General features: G+C 45.3%; 1 protein-coding gene across 1 annotated transcript in view; it reads left to right on the forward strand.

The window, feature by feature from the left end:
- Positions 1-2568: 2568 nt before the first annotated feature.
- Positions 2569-19602, forward strand: part of AACS (acetoacetyl-CoA synthetase) — a 138314-nt gene continuing 121280 nt past the window's right edge. Inside the window, exons 1-3 of the mRNA XM_030219363.1 lie at positions 2569-2990; positions 10426-10529; positions 18839-18959. Of these exons, the coding sequence (XP_030075223.1) occupies positions 2870-2990; positions 10426-10529; positions 18839-18959 (346 nt within the window). The 5' untranslated portion in view covers positions 2569-2869. The remainder of the gene's footprint in view (positions 2991-10425; positions 10530-18838; positions 18960-19602) is intronic.

Raw genomic sequence — 19602 nt, forward strand, 5'->3', positions numbered from 1 at the left:
TATATATATAAAGTGTTACATACTATGTAAAATGAATTTATCTTGTTGGGCAGACTGCATAGACCGTTCAGGTCTTTATCTGCTGTCATTTACTATGTTAGACAGGCTCCCCCAACAAACTTTGGACCCATAGGCACGTCCCAAATGTGACTATGCCTTAAATCTGCCCTGCCATTTAAGAACCACCGAAGACAGTGTCTTTTATAAGTTTGTGTCTGCAGATCAAATAATACTTAGGAGTATTAGGGCCAGCCTGCCACTAGGGTGGCAGAATTTGGGAGCAGTGGTGCAGCTTTGGTGTGGCAGGAGAACAACATCTCATATCTCCTTTTCTACCTACATCTCATGTTCAGCATTTCCCTCTTTTTCTCTTCCCTCTCTGCTGGGCCTATGCGACCACTCTACCTCCTCTTGGGCTTCAAGCACCAAGGGGAATTAGCACAGTTCAGGGCCTTTAAGAGCAGGCCCATACTCGAGCGCTGCCTACTTCCAACCCCGTCTGACATTGGGGGAGGGGGGGGGGGGGTCATGCAACAGTGCTTGAATTCAGGCGTGTTGAAAAACTCTGTGCTGCACTGAATCCATTTCCAGCTTCAGGCCCAGGTGGTGGCAGACTCATCAGGGGGAAGGGAAAAAGAGGGAGATGCTGGACCAGGTAGGTTATGAAAGGGGAGATGCTGGACCCCCTTTCATAAGGGGGTAGGGGAGGAGATACTGAACTGAGGGGGAAAGGAGATAATAGTAAAGGGATGATGACATGCTGGATGCCTTGGAAGGTTTAGGGGAGGGAATGGGGGCTGCTGGCTCCTGGGGGGGTGGGGGGGAGAGGATAAGGAAGGGGAAGTGCTGGACTTTCGCAATGGCAAAAATCCTCAATTCATGTCTGCTAGTTTTACCACCTTCCTATCTCTGGAAAAGGTTTGTTTGCAGATTAATACCTTTCAAATATTTGAATGTCTGTATCATATCACCCCTGTTGTTTTTTTTTTTTTTGTTACATTTGTACCCTGTGCTTTCCCACTCTTGGCAGGCTCAATGTGGCTTACATGGGGCAATGGAGGGTTAAGTGACTTGCCTAGAGTCACAAGGAGCTGCCTGTGCCTGAAGTGGGAATTGAACTCAGTTCCTCAGGACCAAAGTCCACCACCCTAACCACTAGGCCACTCCTCCTTTCCTCCTGGGTATAAATGTTCAGGTCATCAAGTCTCTCCTCGTACGTCTTGTTAGGCAAACCCCATACCATTTTCATTGCTTTTCTTTGAACCACTTCAAATCTTTTTACATCCTTAACTAGATATGGCCTTCAACATTGAACACAATACTCCAAGTGAGGCCTCACCAATGACTTGCAACACCTCCTTTTTTCTGCTATGGAGCCACGTTAACTCTGCATTAGCCAGTTAGTGCAGAGTGAGTGTAATGCTTCCATGCCCACTCTCTGCCCGTGCCATACCCCTGAGGCGAAAAAATGAAAAATGCAGTAACAGGCAGTTTAACTTGTGGAAACAGGCAAACTGCAAAACTCCTTAATGTCACATGGCTGTGTCCACAAATTAACGGAGTGTTAAGGGTGTAGCACCCTTTAGTAAAAGTGCTCCTAAGTTTGTACCTGAGGCAATTGAGATTTAAATGACTTGCCCAAGATCACAAGGAGCAGCAGTGGATTTGAACCTGGCTTTCCTGGTTGTCAGCGTGGTGCTTTAACCAATAGACTACTCCTAGGGTTCAAAGTACTTTACAGTAACAAAACATCACCTTATACATATTAAAAAAAAAAAACACCACAGCAAACAGACTCACTGAACAACAAGGTTGAACACCTAAACTAGAGAAACATCCCTCAGGTTATGTATTCAACGTCTCAAAAGCTATTTCATTTGCTGATACTGGTAATGTGAATGTTTATGTAATATGAGTAATTTATAAAGGTTGGCCTGCCTTTCCAAGTAATGAGGGAGGTAGCTTGGAATATATTTAGAATTCAGAGATAACAGGTCTCTGCCCAAGAGACTTAAGGCTAAGTGGTTCCTGAGGCTAGGGGAGATGAAATGACTTGACTTGCAAAGGTCAGACAAAACATCCGTGGGGCCAGAATAAATGACCTGCCACCCCACACCCATTGGGCACAGAAACCATTTACATGCCAGAAAACCATAAGGATTAAAGCTTCCACCCTGGGCCTCGTTCTTGTGCCTTTTTTTTTTGTTTTGTTTGTTTAATAGATTACTTCTGGGGTGGTTCTATATAATATGACAAGATCCCAGCCTGACAGGTATGATTCTCAGAACAGCCTGCTAGATTTTGCCTGCTCAGCCAGCCACAGAGTGTCTAGAAGATCACTGATATGGTAGCACTACCACGGATTAGCAGCAGGACATCTGTAAAGCTGCGCATGTATGTTCCGCTCAGGAATTCCAGATGCTCCAAGGGGGGAGCTGGTCTTATCTTCTCTGAGGGTGGGGGGTGGCTGATACCTCTTTGGTCAGATGAGGTGGGGCGAGACCAGATGCCCTGCAGGATCTATATAACAGTCCGGCAGCATATTGAATCGGACCAGGACACAAAAGACGGAAAGCAGTGATCGGCCATTGCTAAGCAAGCCTGCTTATTGCTTTCTCATCCCCAGCAGCGTGTGCGTTCCTCATTCCCCCCCCACCCCCCACCAAGGGCGCCAAGAGCAACTCTGGAAGTGGCACTCTTTTTCCTCGGGGAGGGATCCTGACGAGTTGCTTCCTTAGGGTGGGGCTTAGAGTGTGGTCGATCTTCAACAGCGGGAGGGAGCAGCAGCGGCGGCGGCGAGTGGGAGAGGCCAGGTCAGCTTGCTCTGTATGTTCCGTTGTTCGGGAGCCACATCTTTCTATCCACAAGCATGTCTAAGGATCCCGAGGCCATCATGGAGTCCAAGGTGCTCTGGTATCCAGATTCCAAGAGAAACACACAGATGGACAGATTCAGGGCTACCGTGAACTGCAGCTTTGGGTTGAACTTGGGTGAGTTGGGGTTCAGTGGGGGAATAGAAGTTGCTGATGATCGTGGGCCAGTGAGGGCTGCATGGGGAGCATGAGAGGTGAGGATGGGCAAAGTGGGAGCCAGGGCTGCAGGAGTGGAGATTGAGTGAGGAGAGTTGGAGATTGGTTTGCTGTTAATGTCAAGGAAGTGAGTGGGGAAGGCTGGGGCGCTGGTACTGTTAAGGAGACCAGTGAAGAGGACTGCAGATTGGTGAGCTGGTACTGTCAAGGAAGTGAGAGGAGATGGGGGGGGGGGGGAGGTGGCCTGTGTGGCCGCTGGGGTGGGGAGGGAGGAGGTGGCTGCCATTGGAGGGGGCTGAGGAGGTGGCTAGGGCTGGGGGTACATCTTAGGGTGGGTGTTGTGGGAGTAGTCTTTTGGGCAGGATGTGGCTGTTGGGGGGGAGGGGGGCAAGGGTTATGGGGCCTGCCATTGGTGGGGACTGAGGGGACAGCTGAGGGCCCAGGCAGGAGGGTGGATGTCTGGTGCCCTGCCCTGCCAAAGGAGCTCTTGCTGGGGTATTGTACTTGCAGACTGAGCAATTGATGGATGTGAGCCAGTCTGATAAGAATAATGGCTTTAACCAGATTTAGCTTGTCAGGTCTTTTTTTGTCAACTGAGTAAAGTTTTCTCATTGAAATCATGCTTCCAATACTGTAACAAGAGTCCTAACTTTTATGGACATAAGCCCTCTTCAGGTAAAGTAGGGGTACAGATCATTGAAAATTTCAGCTGAAAAGTGTTAATATTTTATATTTATTTAGCACTGTCAGGGTGTATAATAGTATCTAAAATAAACAGATCAAATATTTATAGTCCAAATCTTAAAATAAAGGGATGAATGACTACTTCAGATGATTTGTGCTCTCTATCAGTCCCAGTAAGGGATGATGAGCCACTGAAATAACTTTATCATTTTTGTTGCCTTTATCTGTACCTTTTCTAATTCCACTATCTCGTTTGAGATTTGGTGACCAGAATAGCACACTATTCGAGGAGCTTTTCAATGCTGCTTCCCTATTCCATGTTAAAGGCTGACCTTAAGCTTACTTATGGCCCCCTAATACCAGGGTCAAATGCAGAACTTGTGTGTTAGGGCTCTGCATTAAACAGGGTTTCCAAATTCACATGTAAAATAAAAAATATATTGTATCCCAGTGCAGTAAGGAAATTCAATGCAAATGGACTGTGCAAAAAAATGTTGCACTAATGGCCAGGAGTATGCTAGATGCATGTGGATATGGGTCTGGAGTACCAGAGATAGAATTGGCACAGCAGAAAATTGTATCGGGACCCGGAGCTGCAAGCACATACATTTGTGCATGTCCTGGAATGCTGCTCTGCACATATATAGGTTGATATTTAGTTCGTGGATGGTAAGCCACTTCAGCATATGGGCTGAACTTAACTCTATATGAATATCTGGGTATGACCACCTACTCAGCAATTAACCAGGCTGATATTCAGGCTGGTTAGTTGCTTCCTGAAAGTAGGACAGCTGTCTTGCTGTTCCTAATTTTATGTGGTTAATTAGGTGGTCAGTGGACTGAAAATTGCTGCTAGTTGGCTAAGTTTCTTTGGTGCCCTAATTCCACTCCAAGACTATGCTGGTTTCGGCATAGGCAGAGGGGATATTCGGTGTCATTTATTATTTATATATTTTGCTCACACCTTTTTCAGTAGTAGCTCCAGGTGAGTTACATTCAGGTACTCTGGATATTTCTCTGTCCCAGGAGGGCTCACAATCTAAGCTTGTATCTGAGGCAATGGAGGGTTAAGTGACTTGCCCAAGATCACAAGGAGCAGCAGTAGGATTTGAACCGGCCACCTCTGGATTGCAGCAGTCGGCATTGTTCTAAACCCTGGCCACCATGAGATTAGTATAGATTATTCAGTGCTAGGCTGTACCTGAATATTGTCGCTAAATGTCCAGATATTCAGCAGCCACCGGCACTTGTCCGGTAGTGGCGATACTCAGACTGGTACCCAGATAACTACCAGGATAAAGATAGGAGAGTCTTTCTACTGTTTTACTGTATCTCAGTGGCATATTCACAGGTGGGCCTGGGTGGGCCCTTAGGATTCAGGCCCACCCAACGGTAGCACATGTTTAGCGGTAGCTGGTGGGGATCCCAAGCTCTGCCAGCTGAAGACTTTCCCCTGATGATAATGAAAATGCTGCTCTCCACAATACTGGCACCTGCACATGCTCAGTTTTCAGTGCATGCCTGCTGCAGACTACCAAGGTGGAGAGAAGCATTTTCCCACCAGCTGAGATATGTTTTTGGTAGGGGGGGGGGAGAACATTTGGTGCCCACCCACTTGCCTAGGCCCACCCAAAATCAGCTGTCTGGCTACGCCCTTGCTGTATCTGGGTAGTTTGCCTGGTTAGCAGACTGAAAATTGGCACTAAATAGCAAACTCTTGCTCCACCAAGACTCCAGCCCTGGGCTGCCCAGGCACTGCCTGTATTTTCAGCAGAATTATCTGGAGAAGTAGTGCTGACAGTATAGGTGATAACATTTCACAATGATTGAGGATGCCAAAGCACAACACAAATTAGCCCCCCCCGATATAATGAAGAAGATTGCTCAATACTGGGGAGTGCTTGGCACCCACAGAGCTGGTCCTATGGTTCAAAGTCCAAGTATGACCAGGTCAGTGGGAGTTTTCCAAAATCCCTTCCCCTCCTTCCATTGGTGGCCTTTCTAAACATGTGCGCAAAATAAGTTAAAATTTGGTACAGTAACTAGATCATTGCTCCAGAGGGCTTACAATCTAAGTTGGCATCTGAGCCAGTGTGGACCAAAATGACTTGTTCAAGGTCACAATTACATCAGTGACAGAAGCAAGATTGGTGCCCTGGCTTCCCTGGTTCTCAGCTTGCTATGCTAACAGCTTGACTATTCCTCTGAAAAACTAGAGCATTTCCTCCATGTTAAATCTGTTGCCAATGTCTGCATCGCGCAGAAAGTGGATTTGGTGCCATGATTTTCAGATCATTTTTAGGCATACACTCTAACCATTTTAGATAACATGATATATGTAACTAATCTTTTCTTCTTTGCAGCTCACCCCCAAATTGTGAAGAATAGGGTGGTGCTGTAACTGTATATTCCTTGTGTCTCCAGAAGTTCAAACACCCACCCACGTGCATATTTTGTAAACTCTTCATGTATTGTGGGTTCACTGGTTTCTCTTGTAATCGTTACAATATAGAAGATATCATCGTTGGCTGCCATTAAGACATGTTGTTTTACTGTTGACCCCAGTTATTAGTAACTAGGTCTTATTGCATAAAATGGGATCTGTGCTAGAATAGCATGAGTTAGTGGATAAAATGACACCACAGTAGCACACATTGATAACTTCCCTCCTTAGAGCTCCCTCCTTTAGAGTTGTCTCTGGTAACCAGAGCTGATATTGTGATGTCATAATGCCTCATTCCACCAATGCCTAAGAGCCAACCTCATTAGTGATGTCACAATAGTTTGATTGCCCTATACTTGGCCCACTTTCATTATATACAGCAGTGATTTAAGGGGCCCTTTTGTAAAGCGTCAGTAAGCCCAGTGCTTCTTACCGTACACTAAATCGGAACTGCCGCCAGCCCAATGTAGTTGCCAGTGGCACTTCTGGCTTGAGTGTGCGCCATTTCCGGTGTGTCATTTTTTTTCTCCCCCTAGCATGGCACTAACCTAGCAGTAATCGGGCATCACTGTGTGCTGCTCGGTTACCGCAGGAGCCCTTACCACCGCCACATGGCCTTTAACCTGCTGCGGTAAAAAGGGCCCTGGCGCATGGGAAAAACAGCCTTCCACTACCGCAGGGCTCTTTTTCCCTCAGCTTAGTAAAAGGACCTCTTAATTTCTAGAGACATTTTCTTTTATTAAGGAGTGGGTGGGAAGTTATCAATATCCGTTACTGTTAGGATATGTTTTACTGTTGGCCTAGTTATTATTAACTAGGTCTCTTTGCATAAAATGTGACCTGTGCTAAAAAAGCACAAATTAGTGGTAAAATAGCATATCTTGGAAATAGGGAGCTATCTAATACCAGGCACCAAAAATGTCTGACTCGGAATCAAGTCTCTTGAATAGCAGGCGTCCAAATATCTGACTCAAGGTTGAACCACTCACATGGTCAGATTATTTGTCAGAGGAAAGGCCTCGAGAAGCCCCCAGCATAAATCTAAGCTCCCGAGTCAGACATTTTTGATGCCTGGTATTAGATATCTCCCTATTTCCTAGATACTGGCCACAAGAAGGGAGATTACCTCTTTAATACATTTATAGTTCTGTACCTATTCAAAAATAACATATCTTAACAGTAGTCCATATTGATAACTATGCCCCTAAGTCAGTGGTTCCTAAACCTGTCCTGGGGGCTCCCCGGCTACTCAGGTTTTCAGGATATCCACAATGAATATTAATGAGATCAGTGGTGTAGTGGGGGCGGTCTGCCCCGGGTGTCAACGAGTGGGGGGGTGCTCTGCTGGTGAGTCCCTACCAGCTCCATCCACCCAGCAGCTGTGTGGTGCGGTGGCTCGTGTCTGCGCTGCTGTAAGAGAAGAAAATTGCCTCGTCGGCCCTTCCCTCACTCTCTGTCCTGCCCTCGAGGAAATAGGACGTTGCATCAGAGGGCGGGACACAGTAAGGGAAGGGCCGCCGAGGTGAGTTTCTTCTTTTACAGCATTGCAGAGTCGCGCGAGGTGCCGGGTGGACGGAGCTGGTAGACAGGTGGGGACTGGGTTCGGGGGGGGGGGGAGGGGGTGCTGCCGTGTTGCCCTGCAGCTGGGGGGGGGTGCGGGTGGCAGTGAACCACAGAACGCCACTGAATGAGATAGATTCACTGCAGAGGAGGCAGTGCATGCAAATCTCTCATATGGATATCCTGAAAATGTGATTAGCTGGAGAGCCACCAAGACAGGTTTGGGAACTACCGTCCCAAATCATAAGTTTGGGTTAGAGTTACATTTTTATTCCTTTTTGTTCATGGCCGGCCTTCATTTTAAGGCATCTAGGCTGTCTACTTAATCTGACATAGCTGGGCAGGCCACTAAATATACAGTATATAATCCCCTGCTTGCTTCTAGTGGAGCTTGTACCTTTGGAAACCTGGCTTTAGACACTCCATTACTCTCTGGAAGAAATTCAGCAGTTTCAGTTTGGTGCATCGAGAACATATTTCCTGTCATAAATAATTGCAGTAGACGTCCCCCGACTTGTAAAACAAGTTCCTTCAGTTCCAGTGGAAATAAAGGTCAACTGTCTATGTATTTATTTATAACGTGCTACCTTTTTTATTGGACTAAAAATGTACTTCTTGACTAGATTTTGGGAGCTCTTTTCCCCTGAACCTGATATGAAGGGAGAATGGCTATTCAATGCTAGTTAAGAGATGTATTAAATCAGTTTAAAACAAGGTATCTGCTTATATGAACTTACACCATTGGTTTCCAAACCTGTCCTGGGGGAATCCCAACCAGTCAAGTTTTCTGGATATCCACACTGAATATGCATGAGAGAAAGTTGCATTCAGTGGAATCAGTGCATGCAAACCAATTTCATGAATATTCATTGAAGATGTCCAGAAAACCTGACTGGGTGGGATTCCCCCAGGACTGGTTTGGGAACCACTGGCTTGCAAATGTGTTTTTTTTGTTTTTGTTTTTGTTGTTGTTGGGGTGGGGGAGGTAAGCCATGATTTTTGACCTAGTCCTTAGGTCACACCCAGCCAGTCAGATTTTCAGAAGATCCCACAATTAATATGCATATGAGAGATTTGCATCCAATAGGTAGAGTGCATTCACATTTCTCTCATGTATATATTTTTGTGGGTATCCTGAAAACCTGACTGGCTAGGTGTACCCTGAGACTGGGGTGATAGCTCCTGGCTAGCCTGACTGTCTGAATGTGCCCTGAGACTGGAGTGAAAGCTCAGCTTACCTGAATAATTTTTGGTTATACATTTAAATGGATTAACACAAAAACTACACTACTTTGGGTTAGAATTATTAAAAGGCGCTAATGTGAATTAGTGGGCATCAGAGCCGGTCAAACTCGGTAAGCGGGGTAAGCACTGCGGTGCTGCGCCGCCCTTGGGGGGTTTAAATCTTTAATTTACCTCCGTCCCAGCGGCCGCGTAATTTGAAAGCCCTGCCCGTATCTAGCCTTCCCTCCCTTCGTGAGTTCGTTCCCTCAGAGTCCCGCCCTCGAGGAAATGACGTCAGAAGGCGGGACTCTGCGGAACAAACTCACGAAGGGAGGGAAGGCTAGAGACGGGCAGGGCTTTCAAATGACGCGGCCACTGGGACGGAGGTAAATTTAAAAAAACTTAAACCACGCAGGGTGGCAAGAAGAAAAAGGGGGATGTTGGGGGGAGAAGAGGGCGGGCAGGTGGCCATAAATGGGAGGGGGATTGGGGCGAAGGAGAATTGCTGGGCAGGGTGGGAGAAGAGAGAAAGGAGATGCTGGGGGGGACGCCAACTCATAGTCTGCAAGGGGGCACCAGAGACCCTAGGACTGGCCCTGGTGGGCATTATTTACTTCAGGTTCCGCACACACTAATGTGTTTTGGTAAAATTTCCTTTGTACTTTCAGAAAAGTGTGCTCACTGAGTTCTGCTTTGCTGGTGACCAATGTAGTTGGACAATAGCCTCCACTTCGTTCTGTTATCAGAAAGTGAATCTTAATGGTTATCTACTGAGCTGAAGATTTTGGTGCCACTTCCATTAGTTTGGACAAATTCTTCTGCCCTGTATAAATTAGTTTGGAGCAGTGGTTCCCAAACTTGGTCCTGGAGACATCTCAGTCGGTCAGGTTTTCAGGGTATCCACAATGAATATTCGTGAGAGAGATTTTCATGCACTTTCACCACTGCATGCAAATCGCTCTCATGAATATTCATTGTGGATATCTTGAAAACCTGACTGGCTGGGGTTCCTCCAAGACCGGATTTAGGAACCACTGGTTTGGAGGGATATACTGTAGTTAGCGTATTCTAACTGGGTTCGATTCCTATTGCAGCTTCTTGTGACACTGGGCAATTCATTTAATCCTCCATTGCCCCAGGTGCAAAATAAGCACCTGTATGGAATATGTAAACTGCTTTGATGTAACCACAGAAAAGTGATATATCAAATCCTATCTCCTTTTTCTTTCCCTTTTGAAGCAGAGCTTTGAAATCTGTTTTTATATCATTCTATTTGTTGCCTTTTTTTGAGTTCTTATTTTAAACCCCCAAGCATAAAGACAATTAACGATCTGCATATTACGAGAATTCTGTCTGAATGTTTTAGAGAAATCCTTTGCCGTTTAATGGGGTTGTAAAAAGGGTTAACTTTAGTTACAAAGTTTTGTTTTTGAGTTTTGAATGGAAAAATGTTGATGGTGGGTGTTTTTTCTTTTATGTTTTTAGCTAATTATAATGATCTATACAAATGGTCTGTGGAGTTCTACCCGGAATTCTGGGCTGAGTTTTGGAAGTTCAGCAGCTTAGTATACTCGCGCCTCTATGATGAGGTGAGTCCACTTTTAATTTCCATGAATTCCATAATTGATGTAAATATGGATTGCCAATGAGAGCATCAGAGGAAATTAATGATACACTTATTTTCGAAAGAGAAGGACGCCCATCTTTCGACACAAATCGGAAGATGGGCGTCCTTCTCCCAGGGTTGCCCAAATCGGCATAATCGAAAGCCGATTTTGGGCATCCCCAACTGCTTTCCATCGCGGGGACGACCAAAGTTCCCGGGTGCGTGTCTGAAGTGTAGCGAAGGCGGGACTGGGACGTGCTTAACACATCGGCGTCCTTGGCTGATAATGGAAAAAAGAAGGGCGTCCCTGATGAACACTTGGCCGACTTTACTTGGTCCATTTTTTCTTGCGACCAAGCCTCAAAAAGATGCCCAAACTGACCAGATGACCACTGGAGGGTATCGGGGATGACCTCCCTTTACGCACTCAGTGGTCACTAACCCCTTCCCACCCTAAAAAAATCTTTAAAAATATTTTTTGCCAGCCTCTATACCAGCCTCAAATGTCATATCCAGCTCCCTGACAGCAGTATGCAGGTCCCTGGAGCAGTTTTAGTGGGTACTGCAGTGCACTTCAGGCAGGCGGACCCAGGCGCATAACCCCCCCCCCCTGCCTGTTACACTTGTGGTGGTCAATGTGAGCCCTTCAAAACCCACCACAAACCCACTGTACCCACATGTAGGTGCTCCCCTTCACCCCTTAGGGCTATGGTAGTGATGTACAGTTGTGGGGAGTGGGTTATGTGGGGCTCAGCACCCAAGGTAAGGCAGCTATGCACCTGGGAGCAATTTCTGAAGTCCACTGCAGTGCCCCCTAGGGTGCCCAGTTGGTGTCCTGGCATGTGAGAGGGACCAGTGCACTACGAATGCTGGCTCCTCATACGACCAAAGGGCTTGGATTTGGTCGTTTCTGAGATGGGCGTCCTCTGTTTCCATTATCACCGAAAACCGGGGACGACCATCTCTAAGGTCGACCTAAATGTTGTTTGGACATCCCCGACCGTATTATCGTAACGAAAGATGGGACGCCCATCTTGTTTCCATAATACGGGTTTCCCCGTCCCTTCGCCGGGACGTCCTTCGAGGATGTCCTCAGGAAAACTTGAGCACCCCGTTCGATTATGCCCCTCTTAGTGACAGTTGGAGGACTGTCCATCTTTGACATGTGTTGTCTCGGAGCATGACTCTTCTCTCTCAAATGGTAATATATTTCTATTGTTGTGATCCAAAATATACTGCTTAAATTAAAAATGAATTAACACATTTTTCTTGCTTTTTTTTAAATTATTTTTTAAAATCAGTTTATATTTCCTGCCATGTCAACTATTCATATGAAGGCAAATTCTATAATCTAGGTACCTTCATTTATGCATTTTACATAGGTAAATGGCTAAGGGCTCTGTCACAAAATGCCTTGCCACCTGCCTGGGGTTACCCTATGACCACTTAGTCTATCCCCAGCACATCTTAGGTCTGTCTGCCCCTTCTACTTGTGCTCTACACTAGCACCCTTCTCCCACAGACTGGGTCACAACCGACTCTGGGTGAGTCTCCTGCTCTCCAGTTATCCTTAGTGATTTCTAAGTTACTGGAGCCACACTCCCAGTGGTCCTACAGTTCCCAGAAAGCACTCGGACCCAACACATACACCCAGTGGTGTGCTGGAGCGGGCTCTCATGGGCTCGCGAGAGCCGTTTGTTAAGTGTTTAAGAACTTTGGGAGCCGGTTGTTAAAGTAGGCCTCCCCATGGCTACTTTAACAACTGACTCCCAAAATGTGGGCTTGGGCCCCCTCCTGAATTCTCTTTTACTTTGCTGGCAGTGATGCTGGCCCCACCAGCCAAGTAAATAGACTGCTGCTGCTCCCTGCTCCTTGTTTCTGACTCTGATCATCAGGCTGGGACTTTTCATGCAAGCGCAAGAAGGTTCCATCATATTGCTCAGAGCCAGAAACAAGCAGCAGAGAATAGTGGCAGTTCATTTATTGGCTGGTGGGGCTCGGCAAAGGTATGCCTAGCGTGCCCGCACAAGGGAGAAGAGAGAGAGGCATGTATTCCCACACCCCACCCCCAAAATTTCAGGGCCGGCTATGCCCAGAGAGAGAGCCCGTTGTTAAAAATTTACCAGCACACCCCTGCATACACCACCAGGATTTTTTATCAGTCCAGACAAACAGGGCAAACAAATTGTTTATTCTCTTAAAAAATATTGAACAGTGGAACAAAATTAGTGCAATTGGCAAACAATAACAAGTAACTGAAATATGGATCAATTATAACACTAACTAAACACTTGCATATTTCCTAGAAAGTACTTGGGGAGGACATATATCTGTTCACAGAGCTTCAGCAAAGAGATTTCTCTCTCCTTCTCCCGGGCTGAAACTGAAGCAACAGCCAGCATCTGCTGGGTAATTTCAAACTCCAGGCCAATCGGAGCCCAGAACAGACAAGTTTCAAATAAAAACTGGTTACATTACTACAGGAACTTCATATTATCTGTGTGCCAACTAAAGAGAAGTCAGTCCTCTGTAACAGCTTTAAGCATAAACATGCACCATTTGCTGGCCAAACAGGAGAAATAGACTTCAGACATATTTAAGACAGGAAAATATCCAATACATTTTACAGGCCTAAAACATACTGTTTCTTCACAGGCCCCTTTTACCAAGGAGCAGTAAAAAGGGCCCTGCAGTAGTGTTGAGTGTGACTTTGCCATGCGCTGAGGCCCCTTTTACCACAGTGGGTAAAAAGGGGGGGGGGGGGAAGGAAATGGCTGTGCGGCAAGTGCACATTGGTTGTGTGGCCATTTCCAAGGAGACCTTACCATCACCTATTTAAGAGGCAGTAGGGCTTCTGTGCTAACCTGGCGGTAACTGTGCAGCACACAGTTCTGCCTGATTATCGCTGGGTATGATCCGGTGCAAAAAAAATTCCATCATCCTGGAAATGGTGCATGGTGGGGGCGGCACTACCGCCAGCTACTGCTGTGGGTCTGTGGTAGTTTCTGATTTGTGTGCACCAGTGCCGTGGTAGCTCTACCATAGTGTTGTAAAAGGGCCCCTCAATACTGGCACTTATGTGTATAAATGTACACGTGCCAGCAGGGTACTAAGTACTGTTCTACAATACCGCTTAACTTACCTAGTGCACTGGCGAGGCTCCTGGTTACATGCATAACTTCAAGCAGGGGCGTAGCTATGTGGGGGCCTGGGCCCCCGTATATTTGGCCCTGGACCCCCCTACCGACGACCCTCTCGACCCCCCCCCCCTGGCCACCAACCCGTCAACCCACCGTCGCCTACATTTGCTGGCGGGGACCCCAACCCCCGCCAGCCGAGGTCCTCTTCTTCCTTCGTTCTGTTTCTGAAACTCAGAAACAGAATGAAGGAAGAAGAGGACCTCGGCTGGTGGGGGTTGGGGTCCCCCGCCAGCAAAGGTAGGCGATGGCGGGGGAGGGTTGGTGGCGGGAGGGGGGTCGAGAGGGTCGTCGGAGGGGGGGGGGGCTAAAATGTGCCCCCTCACCTCGGGCTCTGGACCCCCTCCCGCCAAAGTCTGGCTACGCCCCTGACTTAAAGCATTCTGTGATCACATGCCTCCATGCTGCCCTTAGGCACCCACACTTATGGCAGCTCTGTGGCTAGCGTAAGTCCAGGTGCATAAATATTTGGTGTGCCAATACCAGGTAATGCTAGTATTCTGTAGCAGATCCTGGGTGCCCAGGTTCCATTATACAGGGTGAGGCAAAAAAAAAAAAAAAAGTAACCCTCTCTTTGTTTTGTTGCTGTTTTTCTTTGCCACTAGGTTAATCGCTGGTGTTAAGGTCGCAGACCCAAAATGGACGCGCAGCAATTTTGATTTTGCTGCATGTCCATTTTTGGCAAAAATAAAAATAGGACTTTTTTTACAGGCACACTGAAAAATGGATCAGCGCGCGTCCAGAACCCACGCCTACACTACCGCAGGCCATTTTTCAGCGCACCTTAGTAAAAAGACTCCTCAACCGTACATTGCTCCAGGTACAAATAATACTTAGATTGTGGGACAGAAAGTATTGTATGTAAACCACTTTGTCTATGTGTAGGCTCATCAAATACATTCAATAAATAAAATAATTTTGAACATGGTGATGTTACAGATAGATTTCTTAGCATGACTACCCAGCAATTTTTGCACACTTAAAAAAAAAAAAAAAAAGTATTTGCACTGTAAAACTACCGTTATTTGGAAAGAAAATCCAAAACAAAAAAACTGGAGTACCTCCTCACTGTTAATGATGTCACAGTGACATAAGCGTTTGTCTGGGCCTATCACTACCTCCACCCAAAGCCACAAACAGTAGCTGAACTCAAGGAAGCGCTGCACATGAATTGGGACTGATCAACAAGTCTGTTAAGAACTTCCCAAAGTGACTGAAGGCCTGTATTAAAGATGGGGGTGGACACTCCTGAGCGTTCAGTGACTGCAAAATCGTTTCAGTGACTTTATTTTACTATGTTTTAGCTTGAACTTTTTCAATGTGCAAAAATCGCTAGGTAGTGGAGGAGTGGCCTAGTGGTTAGGGTGGTGGACTTTGGTCCTGGGGAACTGAGGAAGTGAGTTTGATTCCCTGCACAGGCAGCTCCTTGTGACTCTGGGTAAGTCACTTAACCCTCCATTGCTCCATGTAAGCCGCATTGAGCCTGCCATGAGTGGGAAAGCGCGGGGTACAAATGTAACAAAAATAAAATAGATACTATTGGAGATTCTACATGGAATGTTGCTACTATTGGAGATTCTACATGGAATGTTGCTATTCCACTAGCAACATTCCATGTAGAAGGCTGTGCAGGTTTCTGTTTCTGTGAGTCTGACGTCGTGCAGGACGTCAGACTCACAGAAGCAGAAGCCTGCGCGGCCACATTGGTGATCCATGTAGAATCTCAAATAGTAGCAACAGTGGAGGAGTGGCCTAGTGGTTAGGGTGGTGGGCTTTGGTCCTGGGGAACTGAGGAAGTGAGTTTGATTCCCTGCACAGGCAGCTCCTTGTGACTCTGGGTAAGTCACTTAACCCTCCATTGCTCCATGTAAGCTGCATTGAGCCTGACATGAGTGGGAAAGCGCAGGGTACAAACGTAACAAAAATAAAATAGATACTATTGGAGATTCTACATGGAATGTTGCTATTCCACTAGCAACATTCCATGTAGAAGGCTGTGCAGGCTTCTGTTTCTGTGAGTCTGACGTCCTGCACGTACGTGCAGGACGTCAGACTCACAGAAGCAGAAGCCTGCGCGGCCACATTGGTGATCCATGTAGAATCTCAAATAGTAGCAACAGTGGAGGAGTGGCCTAGTGGTTAGGGTGGTGGACTTTGGTCCTGGGGAACTGAGGAAGTGAGTTTGATTCCCTGCACAGGCAGCTCCTTGTGACTCTGGGTAAGTCACTTAACCCTCCATTGCTCCATGTAAGCTGCATTGAGCCTGACATGAGTGGGAAAGTGCGGGGTACAAATGTAACAAAACAAAAACATCAACATGGCTTAAGATTAATGTTGTTTAATAGTAATACAGTATGGTGACTACGTACATTTTTCTGGTTGAAATTCAAAGTGGTTGCCGAGAAAACAGCAAAAAACTCTGTGGCGTTACTTTTTTTTTTCCTTCCCTGAAGAATAGACTCCTACTGCATATCCTTGGGTGCCTAAATGGAGGTACCTGGTTATAGAATTGCACCCTAAATCAGATTGCTATCAGATACTTTAGTTTGGCCATGCGCGCTAGGATGTTTTTGCCGTGTATCTACTGTGGGCTTCCACGTACTCACTAGAGAAGCTGCCTTAAAAACAAATGATTGCAGTTACTTCCTGTATGTTTTTTTTTCTTAATGTCCTTTCAGTTTAGACATGTGCACAGTACCCACTTCCTGTTTGGATGCTGAGGCTTCTGAACTTAAAGGTTTTTCACTTCACTCTAGTGGCACACAGGCCACATTAACTTGGAATGACACCTAATTTGGTAGGGGATAACATATGAGCTGGGGACTCAGCTGTCTCACTTCTGTGCAGGATACAGGGGAAGCATATACAGTCCTCTGAGTATTTTTACGAACAGCCGAAGGCGACTACAGTGTAGCGTTCCTTTCACAGCAGCCAGTTGGGTGTCGCTGTTCCTGTTGTACATCTCCTGCAAAAGAAGGGTAGAGAAGTTCGCTGCTGTCTCTCTTGGTGCTTCTTCATGTCGTGGGCTCTGGTTCTTGAGAGCCACAAGCTAGTCTGGTTTTTCAAGATATCTGTAGTTTAATATGCATGACATAGATTTGAATCCACTGTCTGTCTTAGATAAGTCTCATATATAGTAATTGCTTTGGGACTGTTGAGAAGCATCGCTGCTCACACTACTTTAGGCCTTTGTGTCAATATTACTTTTGTTGGGGCACATACTGTATTACAAATATAGGACTATTGGGTGCTTTTATGGCTACACTATGGGATTCTATTTTATTTTATTCTGGTGCTTATGTTCCACTTGTATCTACTCGGGAATCAAAGGGGGTAACATGGTGAATTAGCTGCCTTGGTATTTACTTTATAAGAAAAGATCATAGATCAAAGTTAAAGTTCACTAATTAAAATCATAAAATTTACTAAAGTCTTTAAATCTTTATGAAATTTGAAAATAATTAGACCTAATTTGCAAAGGTACCATATTCCAAATTTTGCTAGACAGATAACAAAACGAGCTTAATGAAATTTCTTCAGTTTAATGTTCTTAACCGATGGAAATTCCAGTTTAAGTAAAGAATTAAAATGAGAGCTATGTCTCGTAGAAGGGAAAGTTAATAATTCAGTAAGAAAGAATGAACAATTTTTTCCCACAGTAATTGTATACACCCAACATGCCACCTTAAAATCCACCCTAGCTTCAACAGGACTGGAAAAGTCATCATGAACCATGTTTAACTGTGTGCCTAGGTTCCTAAAATTCATAAAAGCTAAACATAAAATAAAGGAAAATGACCAAAATGATGTGGATGTGTGTCGTGAAATGCCTAGCCACCTGCTTGGGGTTACCCTGCAGCCACTTAGAGGGTCTATCCCCAGCACAGTTCAGGTTCACCTGCACCTGTTGCTTGTGCTCAACACTTGAACCCTCCTCCCACTGACTGGGTCACAACTGCCTCTGGGCGAAATTCCCGCTCTCCAATTATCCCCAGTGATTTCCAGATTACTGGGGCCACAGTCCCAGAAAGCACTCAAGACCCAACACACAAACCACCAGGATTCTTTATCAGTCCAGACAGCAGAACAAACAAACAATTTTGTTTATTCTCATAAAAAATATTGAACACTGAATAGAAAATGTGCAATCAGCAAACAATAACAGGTAACTGAAATATGGATCAATTATAACAGTAACTAAACTGTTTACTTCCTAGAAAGTACCTGGGGAGATCAGGACATATAGTTTTTTTTCTCTCTCTTTCTCTCTAGAACAACAACAACTTTTTTTTTTTTTTTTTTTTTTTTTTTGGGGGGGGGGGGGGAAGCTGGTTACATCCATACAAGGCACATTTTCTGTGTTAACTAAAGAAGGAATCATTCACTTATCTTTAATACCTTTAAGCATAAACATGATGCTGGCCATACCAGAGAAATACACTTCAGAATTAATTTAGGCAGTTTACAGTTCAGTCACAATGTGTATATAATATAAAACTGAAGATCAAAATCTAGAAAAAAGGGATTCTGCTTTAGGACGTTATTGGGCTGTGGGAGGAGGGTAGCTGTTCTCCATTAAGGGGTCTTGTAAGGGTTGGTGATTGATGGATGGTGGATTGCAAGGCTCTGACCTTATTTTTATTTTATTTAGCAAAATTTTATAACTTGCCAAATCACCATGGGATATTATGGGTTATTTGGTAAGTGTGTTGGTGGTCCACTTCTGGGCATTTTTAATGTGTGACTTACGTTATGTACATTCATTTGCTGCTAATTTGACTGTAAACTCTGCTTTCAGCAGAGGAGACAGTTCAGAACACGAGTGGAAAAAGTTGTGGCTGGTGCCTGTGTAAATTTCCACCCCTGAAATGAATCTTGTTGAATAATTGTCTTACATATTCTAACTCTTCCCCCCACCCCCCCAAAAAAAAAAAAAAAGAACTTCTGGGTTGTTACTATTCACTGTGCCCCTTGGTAGAATCTTGACCACTGCCCCAAAGCAGGATGCAAGGAGATGAGTTATGCTTTTCTTTTGGAATTGAAAAAAGAAAACAATAACTTCTTATTTTATGGATACCTGATATTCCTCCTCCAGGTAGTAGACAGGTCAAAGGAAATCGCTGATGTCCCTGAGTGGTTTAAAGGGAGTCGGATGAACTATGCACAAAACCTTCTGAAACACAAGGAGAATGATAAAGTTGCTCTTTATGCTGCAAGTAAGTATCTTGTAATACTTATTGGAACCTAGTCTGAAAAGTAACTTTTTTTCTATAGATATGTTGTCATTTGTTCATTTTAACAAAGTACAAACAAAAGATTTTACATAGAGAGACCTGGAGTTGCTGGCATCTTTCTTTGCCTCGTGTATTATGTGTGAAAAATCAGTAGAAACCATGTATAACTGAGTACAACCAGCAAACATAACAGCCATAATTCTCTCCCTCTGTTATATGCAGACCCTTTAACTGTAAGGCCAGCCATCAGTGCCTACTGAATACTGTATATGACTCATCTCTCAAAGAGTTGTATTGAACAGAACCCAAAAGTTAATCCTAACTATAACCTTAAACATTGCCACCCAGGCATCTGGTCATTTACAAAGGTAATACCAGAAGTGGTGCCTCCTTTTTAGGTGCTCCAGTGTTGTGTGGTAAGAGCCTATTGTGTAATGGCATCTGGGTACCCTCCACTCACCCCAGCTGTAGACCTCGCATAAGTGCGGGCAGCCAGTTTAGCAATGGGTGTGTGTAACATAGTGTATTCTGGAAGTTGGGTTTGTAAGTGGCAGCCTCTCCCGTGCTCTGCCTATGTGAACACAGTCACTTACCACCACTCAAGACTGGCTCAAGAGACTGTGGT

Source organism: Microcaecilia unicolor, chromosome 11 (genome assembly GCF_901765095.1).
Source record: "Microcaecilia unicolor chromosome 11, aMicUni1.1, whole genome shotgun sequence".
In the NCBI taxonomy this organism is placed as follows: Eukaryota; Metazoa; Chordata; class Amphibia; order Gymnophiona; family Siphonopidae; genus Microcaecilia; species Microcaecilia unicolor.